This window comes from Spea bombifrons, chromosome 13, assembly GCF_027358695.1.
Source record: "Spea bombifrons isolate aSpeBom1 chromosome 13, aSpeBom1.2.pri, whole genome shotgun sequence".
Lineage (NCBI taxonomy): Eukaryota > Metazoa > Chordata > Amphibia > Anura > Pelobatidae > Spea > Spea bombifrons.
In genome coordinates, this window is record NC_071099.1 from 16,829,962 (window position 1) to 16,842,437 (window position 12,476).

The 12,476-nt window shown below is 38.8% G+C and overlaps 1 protein-coding gene across 1 annotated transcript; it reads left to right on the forward strand.

Moving 5' to 3' along the window:
- The first annotated feature begins 964 nt into the window (after positions 1 to 964).
- On the forward strand, positions 965 to 3,237 carry LOC128471037 (keratin, type I cytoskeletal 14-like). Its single transcript, XM_053452882.1, has 6 exons — positions 965 to 1,498; positions 1,666 to 1,748; positions 2,061 to 2,217; positions 2,495 to 2,656; positions 2,742 to 2,867; positions 3,013 to 3,237. Exons 1-6 carry the CDS (start codon positions 965 to 967, stop codon positions 3,235 to 3,237), a joined length of 1,287 nt encoding a protein of 428 aa, XP_053308857.1.
- The last annotated feature ends 9,239 nt before the right edge of the window (positions 3,238 to 12,476 follow it).

Below are 12,476 nucleotides of genomic sequence, written 5' to 3' on the forward strand. Positions count from 1 at the left end.
TGGCATTCTACTGGACTCTTTATTTCTTGTTGGCGCCTCCTGCCTCGATCCAACGTTGTAATTTTAGAAAGAAGCTTATAAAATCTGAAGAGCTAGTGGCAACAGCTATCGCAGCTCATAAAAATACCAAAATTGGGCTAACACATAATTTTCATAAAAATGACTGCTTTTTATATCAAACAGCCTTTGCCAAACACTTTATTGGACCTTTACTGTTTAACCAAACCATTGCTGGATTAACCTTGAATAACCTAAACTTCAAAACAATATATTAAATACAAATAAAGCTAATATTAATATCTTCAATCACTTGGAAGTCCATCTGATCCCCAAATGTTTTTTCTATAGTCCTTACATAACCCGAGCATGCAAAAAATACAACATGGGTGTAAAAAAAATATTTTAATGTCAAACATGTATAGATAACCCAACCAACGTTTCAGATGGATCTGTTATATAGCTGAGGTCTTCAAAGCCCATCACTACTGAATAGTTTTTTCATACATGGGTCAGGGTACTGCAAATTTCAAAATGATACAGCTAAAAAGATGATCCATCAATGCAGTAGCTTGACAAGGACGCATAATCACTTTATCAGCACATAAATAATGAGAGGTTAACGTCCCACTGTAATTATTATTAATTATGAGGAACGTTGTCTTCCATGCATGCAGACTCTGGAAGGGAATTTACAATAAAATGTTATTTCTTGCCCGGGTGTGACATACAAATATTTTATGGGTGAAATAAAATATTCAACAAAATGCACCTGAGAACCCAAAATGATGAGTTTTATGGGCAAAGGGACTGACACTGGTTCCGTCGACTTGATAGCACATGTTCCCATGGGAAACTAGACCCTGAATAGGTAACACCCAGTGTGGTACGGGTATAAAAAAGGGATTTCATTGCTTAAAAGAAATAAAGCACTGACTGTCTAGTTGAACATTCAAGAACAGCCATCATGAGTGTCAAGCAGAGCCATAGATCGTCATCTGGATCCTTGAGAGGATTAGGAGGTGCCAGCTCTGGTGTTACCCGTGTCACTCATGTGCGTTCTGGTGGGTCTTACAGATCACCAAGTATCCACGGTGGTTTTGGAGGCAGAAGCATAAACACCTCTTATGGCTATGGAGGCTTTGGGAATGCATCTGCTGGAAGCTTTGGTTTAGGTTATGGCGGCGGCAGTACCATTAGTATTAGTTCTGGGTTAGGTTATGGAGGTGGCCACGGTGGAGGCTTTGGATCTGGATTAGGTTATGGAGCTGGTGGTGCCTACTCAGGAGTCGTAGCTGATGGAGCGTTCAATATCAGCGAGAAGGAAACCATGCAACTGCTCAATGATCGATTGGCATGCTATTTGGACAAAGTACGTTCCTTGGAGCAGGAGAATGCCCAGCTAGAGAGGAAAATCCGAGAGTGGTATGAAAAACAGGTTCCATACACCTCTCCTGACTTCAACCCCTACTTCAGGACCATTGAGGAACTTCAGAATAAGGTATTTAAGTAGCCTATATGACCTCAAATTATCCAACTTATATTGTAACACATCAAATTGTAGACTTTGATATTTTTTGATTGACTGTTGTCTTGTTGGAGGTCATGTTTGGTCATTATCTAAGATTTAGAGAATGATGTTAATACAAACATAATGTCTCTTCGCAGATCTTGCATGCAAGAACAGGAAATGCCACCATTTTGCTGCAGATTGATAATGCCAAGCTGGCAGCGGATGATTTCAGAACCAAGTAAGTGCTTATAGATGAATGTATTACCGGATATTTTCTAAAAGATTTTACAAGATGTTTTCTGTTTCACTTTTGCTGAAAAATTCTTAAAAATCTTATGTATGCATACGCTGTGCCATTTTGGATGTATTTTTTTTGTTAATGTTCCTTGCGATCCTTACTAGATGGACACATTTGTGATATATTTTGACTGATTCTCCTCGTTAGATTCTCCTCATTAGAACATAACCAACGGTCAAAATGTCTATTTTAGGAAAAGTTTTTAAATTATGCAAATGGACATTCAATAAAACACTGTTATCATTTTCACAGATATGAAAACGAGGCTGCTCTCCGCATGGGGGTTGAGGCCGATACCAACGGACTTCGCCGTGTCCTGGATGACCTCAATCTTACCAAGGGTGACCTCGAAATGCAGTGGCAGACTCTGAACGAAGAGTTGATGTACCTGAAGAAGGAGCATGATGAGGTATTATTATAACCTATTTATACAGTGCCAAATTTATACAAAGTAAATTTGATCGGTACCAATAAAACCCAGGTTTTCGTTTCAATAAATACTTTACAAGAAACCATATATTACTCAGACTCTACGTAGTGTTGGCCATAGTCATTCATGAAGTCCCATTTGATCAACAGAAGATTTTGTTTCCTTTCAATTGTACCATCTAAAACAGTTCTAGGAATGGTATGGAATGGTATAACTGGCCATGACGCCATTTTCCCTTTCAACATAATTCATGCAGGAAGTGGCCAGCCTGCGCGCTCAGCTTGGAGCCCGTGTCAACGTGGAGATGAATGCTGCTCCTGCTGTGGATCTCAATAAGGTCTTGTCTGAGATAAGAGACCAATATGAACACCTCGTAGAGAAAAACAGGACAGAGGCAGAGCATTGGTTTATAACTAAGGTGAGCAAAGATCACGGCGCCAGATATCGAATAATAACTATGACCTAAATGGAAGTGTGACAACTTGACAACGTGGTCATTACAGAGTGAAGAACTCAATCGAGAGGTGACCAGCAGTTCTCAACAGCTACAGACGGTCCACACAGAAATCATTGAATTGAGACACACCTTTCAGAACCTGGAGATTGATCTGCAAACCCAAAATAGCATGGTAATTTCAAGTATTTATATATTTATCCCGCATACCAGCATAACCTTACATATTATATGTGACCTTTAAAGACCTAATTCCCTATTCCAGCTAGCCTTTATAATATATTGCTATTTTAATATTGTGTTAATATATCCCCTACTAGAAAGCAGCTCTGGAAAACACGTTGGCGGAGACAGAAGGCCGTTATTGTGCCCAGCTGGCCCAAATCCAGGGGCTCATTGAGAATGTGGAGTGTCAGCTGGCAGAGCTTAGGTCTGATCTAGAACGTCAAAACTATGAATACAAAGTCCTCATGGACGTGAAAACCCGTCTGGAGATGGAGATAGCGACGTATAGGCGCCTTCTGGATGGAGAGGACATTCAGTAAGTAGGATATATAAGGAAGGAAATAGGTAAATACACATCTGTGTCAGTTCAGAATATTACTGAAGTTCTAGAACCCAATAGTTACAAGCCTGATATAACATAACAAGGATAGGGAGCAGCATATACCTCTCAACATTTCAACTGACCAAACAGGGGCACGCTTTTGTTTTAGTCGGTGAGGTAAGAGGCATGGCAGGGGCACTTTGTTGTTATTAGGTTGTAACCAGGTAAGGCATTAAGAAGAATAGTCTATATGAGCTAGAACACTAAAAACATGACCATTGGATTCCAGTCCAGACACGGAAATACAGCTTCTCAGAAAGACATTCTCTTACTGCAACATTGTTTTTTTTCTTTCTGGTTTCTAAATGACCAATGTCTTCTTTGCAGACACAGCTCGTGGTACAAAAGGGAAGGCAGAGACCTGAGTTTGGGCAGTTTGAGTCATTCTGGCAGCGGTAAACCAAGAACAGTAGTAGAGGATGTTAAAGAAGGTATTTCCCAGTCCAAACGGGAATAATTAAACCACCACATTGTCTTAAAAGGAGCAGTACTACAAAAAAAAGTGATTTTACCTTTTGATGGTCCTCCCCATTATCATCTAATATAGTAAACTAAAGCCACCCATCATATAGTAACTAGAATAACGAACCAGAAACCATATTCATTGTTATGATTAAAGAAGGCCGATGTGTTTAGAAAACTTAGCATCCTAGAAAAAGCTTAGTTTGGTAAAGTATGGCGAGATGGAATGGTGAGGAGTCACCAAGAGCCAAAAGACCTCCCTGTGCTGGAATGTTACATAGGCAAAAAGTACTTAGTAAATTACTGAGTACTCTATAAAAAACACTGATTTTGGATTATGTTAAAGAGAATATATTATCTAAACATGCTTAAATGACATTATTATAATTATATATTATTTTAGGTGAACACAAACTTAAAAAAGCAGTTAAATGGATTAATGCCTTTTTAACATCGCATGTCCTCGCCTCTTTACTTGATAATTTCATATGTGTCACCTCGATACTTTAGTATCAAATTAGTACTGCTTTTTTTAAGTGACAAAAAACCTATTTTTTTTCAGAGCTGTATTTTCAATTCTGTTTATGCTGCAATATCTTTCCTTGTGATATTTTGTATCGAGTTGGGTGATTGTATGGCCTCCAGTGTTCTTCAGCTGCAAAACCTGTCGTCTTCCATATCTTCAAATAAAATTGTCTAAAGCAAACAAATCTTTTGTCATGTATTTATTCAATGGGTTAGATTCCTCTCTACCAGGCAATTACATTATACATTTACTTTACACTTCCCTTGTAAAATAGATGCGGGGGAAGGGGATAAACCCTCCTAACAATATGGTTTGAATACAGGGGAGTCAAACAATGGCTGTGTAACAAGAACTTGAAACAAAGGAAAAATTGACATTTTTTTTTTTAAATTCTAAGCTGTCAGAAGTAAGACATTTAACCCCTTAAAGACAATGGGCGGTCCCTAAACCCATTGAAAACAATGCATTTTGAGCCCGTACATGTATGGGCTTTGTCACGAAGGGGTTAAAAATATCATTTAACGCGAGATAATGGGAGGGAGGGGTGATGTTCTCTCTCACGATCGTTGGTAAAAGTGGAAATTGGATACTTCAAAAAAAGGCGAAAGCTTCCACCTTCAAAATAAACTCCAGTGACATTCACTTCTCACATAGTTAATGTCTGTTACTTTCTTTGAAACCAATGTCTTCTTAAAATACGATCTTCACTGCAAAACATGGTTTGTCTCTTTGAATAACTCTAGAAGAGCAATTACTTTACTGGGATGATGGTCGATTAATGGAACAGCCACCCATCACAAGTGGTAGAGGGTAATACAGTGAGGGGATTTAAGACAAGATCTAGGACTGAATAGGGAGACCAGTGCTACGGAATATGATATGTTACTATATAAAACAATAAATAATAACAGTACTTTTGGCAACAAATATATAAACATAATATAAATGAGAGGTTTTGGTTATTATATTATACATTTGTATTATTTGAGCCTGTGACTAGCTTAGCGCACCGACATTTTTTTCTTTTCCCTGTTTGCACATATTTGAGGTTGTTGGCTCCTCATCAGTCTGGTTGCAGCTTGCTCTCCAGGGGTTAATAGGGAGGAGGTTTAATTGCACCTCCCCCAACACATTAATAAGGTTTTGGTAGCCGTATAAACTGCTTTGTGTGCCCACTATGTAGGAGGTGAGAGTAGGTTCTCACCCTATTGAGAGTGTGCCTTGACGTGGCGGGTGAGCTTAATTATGCTTTGGCCAATTCATATAACCAAAACCTCTCATTTATATTATGTTTATATATTTGTTGCCAACTTTATTAGGGTAAGAAGCGCAGACAGTTTTTGTTTTTAATTTTTTTTAATAACAGTACTTTGTGTATCTAGTTTTCATATTCCAACAAAAGTCCAACTGGAAGCATGTTTTCTGACAATGGAGCCAATCGAAGCCATTCATTCTTATATTGTATTCCAAACGTAGAGGGTCGTTTCTTATATAATTTTTATACAATGATCAAATTCTCCTAGAAAAACGTTATTTCTTATATTCAAAGGGTCTGACAAAACTAGAACTGACAGCCTAAGACAAACCGGTATATTAGCTAAAGACAATCTTGCGTAAGATTGGCATTCCTTCTGTTTATGTCGATGATTATATTGTAGGAATATTTTTTAGAAACAGAAGGTTTTATATATATAGGAAATCCTTACTTTCATTAATTCTGATTTATATAGCACCCTCGTATTCTCCAGCGCTGAAACAGTCACCTTGAAAATGTTTGTTACGAAAACTCAATAATGACTCACTTTCTTCTTCCGTCAAACAAAGGAACCTCTTTGCCGGTATTTAATTAAGTCTGGCAGAGTTCTCAATGCCCAAATATTTCGCGGGCTGTCTCCTGGTTACAAGATTATAAGAGCGATGAATGCTTCTGTTGTACCTGCCAAGCAGTGAAGTTCCGGATTGGAAAGACAGAGATACTTTTATATATATAGATGATTGATTAAATCAAAAGCTGAATTCTAGTATGGTGTTAACAGGGGCGGACTGGCTTGACTTTTTAATGGCAGCCGCCGCCGCCGGATGACGTCTTTATATGCTAACGTAGTTTGCCGCTGAGCATATTCAGCCACTGGCTGCACGCTGCAACACCAGATCTTCCGCTGAGAATGGCTCTGTGCAAAGCAGCCCACCGGGCATTTGAAGAAGAGAATAGAGACCTTTGGGGTCTTGAAAACACTCATCAAAAACCAGGTAGTTACAAGAAATCTGTGATCGGTCTCTATCGCCACCTGCTGTCCAGCTTTGTATATGCAGTTGGAAGAAACATGTTACTGGGAGCAAGCAAAATACTAAAAAAAAGCAAAATTTGTGTTTTATATTTATATGATCCACTAATGTCAGAGCTACTCTGATTTCTGTTATTAATAAGTAAAGGACAGGTTCACAACTTTTCAAGGCATGAATTCTTGAGAAGTCCCAACAGAGGAACAACGCTTTCAACTACACAGGGCTTTGTATTATTATTTATTGTTTTATATAGCGCCATCAAATTCCGTAGTGCTGTACAATGGGTAGACAGGAAATAACAAGTAGTATATAACATAACAAATTGACTTACAGAGACAACAGGTGAGGAGGGCCCGGCTCATAGGAGCTTACAATCTAGGGTCATCTCTGATTTTATTTAGGTGTGGTCAGCATCATTTGTTGTGGATTTCGAAGTAGAAATTTTATTTAGAATTACTGTGTTCCGAAGCGTGGCAATCTGTATGAAGAATTCATGAGCTTGAAAGCCATTTAGCTCATGATCAGAAACATAGATGCAGAACGTTATAAACCTCAAGAACTGCATCACGTAGGGTAACTCTGCCCCCTGCTGTTGGAACTGAACATTACACTCAACAGTTTCACATATTCAATAATTAAAAGATCAGTAGATTCGATTTTTTTCCCCACCTATCGCCCTGTCTATATTCCTCACTACATAATAACCAGAGATACAGGGAGGGAGTTTATTTATTCTAATTCTTATTTTAAGTATCCAAAAAGTTCTGTTCAGAAATACGGATTTTATAGGCCGGTCAGCTGTTCATGTATTCTAGGGAAACAGATTCATTTAAGACGCATGCACAGCACCATGGCGAGGTCTGCGGCACAAGTGCATTAATAGACTTTATAGAATGTTTGATTCATAATAATGATACTAAACATAGATCTATGTTTGTAAACATTTTTTAAACATTGTTATGACAAAAAGGTAAGCAGTTATTTCAACTTCAGCGACAAATTACTATTATCTAGAGAACATATCTGTATTTATATATACATGTTTATATATATATATAGCGCCTGCAGATTCCATAGCTCTATTACATTAGTCAATGAGTAAAAAAGAACACATGTTAAGGCATACTGATAGGGGCCTACTCTTGCAAGTTTACAATCAATTATGACCTCATATTCCAGGATCATGCAAGTATTTTATATTCTGAAATATTCCACCACCACCGCAACCGCAACCACCACCAGATGGCAGGGCCATCATATAGCTTACTAGCGCTATATGATATCTAATATATTCATTCGGAATTGCAATATACAAATCATTTTTTTTTCTAAGAAATGTTGTCTTGGTAAACTGTATTGGTGTTGTATTGTTAATGTTATAGTGTAATAGTAATTATATAATTACTAGTAATTGCTAGTAATTTGAGACAAAATCCAGTGTAGGGCTTGAAAAAACCACTGTAAAATAGCATGCTGAGTTTTAGTGACAGTTTATGAACACCAGGTGGCAGCACCGCCCCATGAAAGTTTGTTTAACCCCTTAATGGCAAAGGATGCATTGTTTTCAATGGGTTTAGGGACCGCCCATTGTCCTTAAGGGGTTAACAAGTTTCCCCGCAGTCCAGTTAGTTTTGCAAGTGATGCTTGTTAACATTGGGGGCCTCAAAAATGGCGGCTCCTTTTTGGCCCGTTCATTTTCGTTCCCTGCCAATTCGGTTTGGCAAAAAATTGGGGGGCATTTTCGGTAACAAAATTTGTTCCCTGGTGTCCACATTTACTCTCACTCTTTAACACTCTCATTCACTCTCTCACACTCTCTAAATGTTTCCCTACCTTCTCTGCTGACTACTTCTGTTTCTACTTCTTGTATCTGCTATTTTCAATCTTGGTCCTGCAGACATAACTCGGTGGGAGAGGACTTCACCGCAGGCGCCATCATTTTGGCGGAAGTTCTCGCCGGGTTATCATCCTCTGGAAAAGATGCCCCCTATAGGGTACTTATTTATGGGCTGACAATCATGGGCTGGAACTGGATGTCATGTTTATCCTCTGTGCAGAAGACGCACTTTGGGCACACTTCTCCTCCTAGATTGTCACGTCTTTTATGTCTCTCCTGTATATGATGCAGCACCCAGTTTATGTCTTATGTTTGTCGCAAGTAGGAAGTAGGTGGCACCATGAAAAGTTGGTAATGGGTAAGAGAAACAAAGTGGGAAGAGGGGCAGGACAGTAAAAATAATATAGTTACAGTTGAGCCAGAAAATATTTGGCCTTTCCATTATGGGTTGAAGCGCGTTCTGCCAGGGGTACAAACTGTAAGATACCTACAGGTGTCCTGTGGATGTAGGGGTGTCTGTCTTTTACCGTGTTTGACCCTGGCCATCTTTGACTATGAGTACCTCTTGAAATCACAGATATGTTTACCATACTCCACCTGAGTATCTGTACCAGCTGAGTGTCTATCCATTAGAAGCCTAGACCAAGGCCCTTGAGAAATGTACTACAAAAAGTTACAGGACATATACGCCACAAAATCCATGATGTATATGTCATGAAGACTTGTGTGTGGCGTGATATCACTGGGCAGAAACCGCTGGTTTTTCTTTAATTAGTGATTGTTTCCATGGAAACCAGCAGCTTTTAGTAGTAAGATCTGCAGATGCTATTGTCCAATATTTTGTGAAGCTGTTCTATTCTACTCCAAAGGGGACACCGCCGAAAAAAAGGCCTGAACTTAGCTGTGAAGCTTAGAGCCACTAGGGCAAACTCAAGAATAGTTTAAAAGAATATTGTCAGGAGTAGGGACATTAGTAGGGGTAGTAAGGAGGTACATAAAAGTTGGAAACATTCTATTTTGTTCTTAGCACTTAGTGTTATACTGAGGTAGTCCACAATTAGGGACAGAAGTTAGATCCTTAGTTTACATTACTGTTAGGAAGGCCTCTCACAGGAGAAAAGGGATAATTGTTGAGAAGAAAATAAATGATATGAGAATAACTTCTTGGAAGAATCAGGCCTAATCTATCCCTCCATATCTGTTATCGCATCCCAGTTACCCCGAGCTACCCCGAGCCCCACTTGCAGGATGCGGCCAGGACTACCCGAGGACATCCCAGGCAGTCCCACTGACTTAGGTGGGCATTCCTGCTGATGTCACGGAACACACCGCCATTTTAGAGGGAAATGGGCAGGGAGTGGGTCGTGTCAGGACCGCGCTCCTGTGACCCGGATCATCTGGGTGCAGCAGCGCTTCTCCCGGAGTCTCTGGGCCAAACACAGCGAGTTCCCAGGTACGCTCATCAGGTTCCTCTTTTGAAAAGGGAACTTAGTTTAAATCTATAGGGATTTAATTACTTAAGTATCTGATTATGTGCGTTGCGTTTAGCCATCTTTGCCAGTGAAACCCAGTCTCTCCCACAATACTTTCTTGTGCTAGAATTCTATGGCAACAAAAGAAGAAGATAACAGAAGGACACGGCACACCTAGGGATACTATCCATTATCTTGCTATGAAACTGATGACAGGAGGAATATATAATGTTATTAATGGCTTATTTGTATTCCGAATAGAGTCCAAGTTCATGACCTGGGTTAAGCTACCTGTCCTACCAGGGGCGTATTATGCGCAGCCTGTAGAGTTTCATTGTAAAAAGAAGAAAAAACTTTATCTTAAAAGTTGTATTTTTTTCTTATTTACGCTGTTGAATCGATGTGTTGTACACCTATCCCAACATTGCAGTCTATATTGTTATATATTTGTAAACTGTATAAGTATCATAATGAAGAATAAACATTATAAAAAATATATTATTTGTACCCCGATATCTGTAGCCTACTGTACTTATTTGATTATACTGTAAAGCGCTAAAAGCAATTGATATATAATATATATGTAAAGAACGTAAAGCATTTCAAAAAAGTAAAGTAATAATAATAATAAAATAATAATAAATAATAAAATAATAATTCATATTATTATTATTATTATAATTATTATTAGACTACATAATCTATCAGGCAGTCAGCATGTTTAATGTAGTACCACTTCGTGTCCAGTAGGCGGTGGATTAAACCGAATACCTGCGTGTCCCAAGCTGTGCCTTGTATGAGGTTTTTTCTCACACTTCCTATTGAGGACAATCATTAATAATTCATGCATGTGTCTGTCTTTAATTTATTGCATTGCAATAAACCGCGTTATTTTTATTGGCAAGACATCATTGTCAAATCTCAGTAAGTCAACTAAGGAGCACAGGCTGAAGGAAGAACACCTACAAAAGTAGATTGCAGATATATAGATATATATATAAATGTGTGTGTATTTTTCATATTATATATGATTACATTAACAGTGGATTAAACCAAAATGAGACTTTAAACCTGTGAAACCATTTTGTTATGAGCTACCCACCTCTAGTGTTTCAGGGGTTAAATGATAAATGCATTCTAATGAAGCAGCCATATAAGGGGAGGATAGATACAGTGTACATGAATAATATCCAATATCTATCAGCAGATTGGGGGCCTCTGAATCTCAATTATTTTGAGTTTGTAGGGATTACACACTGTAAGATCATGCCCCATTAACGTTAACGCTCGGACAGATTCAAACCTTTTATTGGCAAAGGTAGTATCAGAAGTTTCAGAAAATCTCTCTCCAGATCTTCCCATTCAAACAGTTTTGAAGGCGGTAATCAGAGGTAAAGTTATTAGTATGGCATCTTATGGACAATGGGCAGTGCCTAAACCCATTGAAAACAATGCATTTTGAGCCCGTACGTGTACGGGCTTTGTCATTAAGGGGTTAAAAAAAACACATCAATTGTTAGATATACGTAAAGCAGGATGTCGAAGAAATTAAAGGTATCAAACTTAAACTCACAGAAATACAAGCAACCCAAACTGCCAAAATGCTGCTGAAACGTCGACAAAACTTTTATGCTAAGGGCAATAAAGCCAACACGATGCTCGCTATTAAGTTACATAGATCAGCTTACCACAGGCCTCAAGCCATTAAAGTCTTCCAAGGGACCGGAGATTAGGGATTCCTCTCAGATGGTGGAGGAGTTTGCCTCCTATTGCTGTCATCAACCCCAGGGGCCGGATGGCAAATACAGGTAATACAGGTAAAATACCTGAAGAAAATCTCCATGCTTAGATCGTTACCATTCCCAAACCAGGGAAGTCTCTGGAAACTTGCTGTCATTTTAGACCTATTTCATTTCAAATGCAAAAATTCTGGCCAACAGGTTCGAGCAGTTCCTCCCCACTCTTTTTACACCAGGACCAGGTGGGTTTCCATACGGGCCGTCAGGCGGTTGTTGTTAAAGCCATTTTTAAAGCCATTATAGCATCCGCTTCTGTATGCATGTCAGGCTTCCTTTCTTCCAGATTCTATATTACTAATGGAACACGCCAGGGATGCCCGCTATCCCCTCTCCTCTGTACATTAGCATTAGAACCACTAGCACAAAAGATCAGAGAAGATGCATACATTAAGGGATTTGCGTTTAATTCGAGTAGACAATACTAGGACTTTTTTCGGAGACCCAAAACTCTCCTTGCCAGCCTTATTCGACCAATTACACCAATGCTCCCTCATTTCATACCATAAAATATATCTAAAACGCAAGCTATGAGTCTACATCGTGACCAGCCCCTAAAGTCCGACCTTGCCTCCACTTACAATTTTGACTGGAGAAAAGACTTTATATCTTATTTAGGAATGAAATTATCTCACATCCCTCACAAATTGAATGAACTAATACCGGTTCTACATGGAAATAAATTCAGAATGAACTTTTCCGATGGAAATCCTTTGAACTTTCATGGTTCGGTCGTATAGCTGCTTCCTAAAGAACTGACATATTCTGCACTATTCCAATTTAAATATCTCATCTCCC

Coding starts and splice junctions, on each gene's coding strand:
- LOC128471037 (XM_053452882.1), top strand. CDS start 965: ATGAGTGTCAAGCAGAGCCATAGATCGTCATCTGGATCCTTGAGAGGA. Junction 1,499..1,665: donor TTGAGGAACTTCAGAATAAG/GTATTTAAGTAG, acceptor GTCTCTTCGCAG/ATCTTGCATGCAAGAACAGG. Junction 2,868..3,012: donor TGCAAACCCAAAATAGCATG/GTAATTTCAAGT, acceptor ATCCCCTACTAG/AAAGCAGCTCTGGAAAACAC.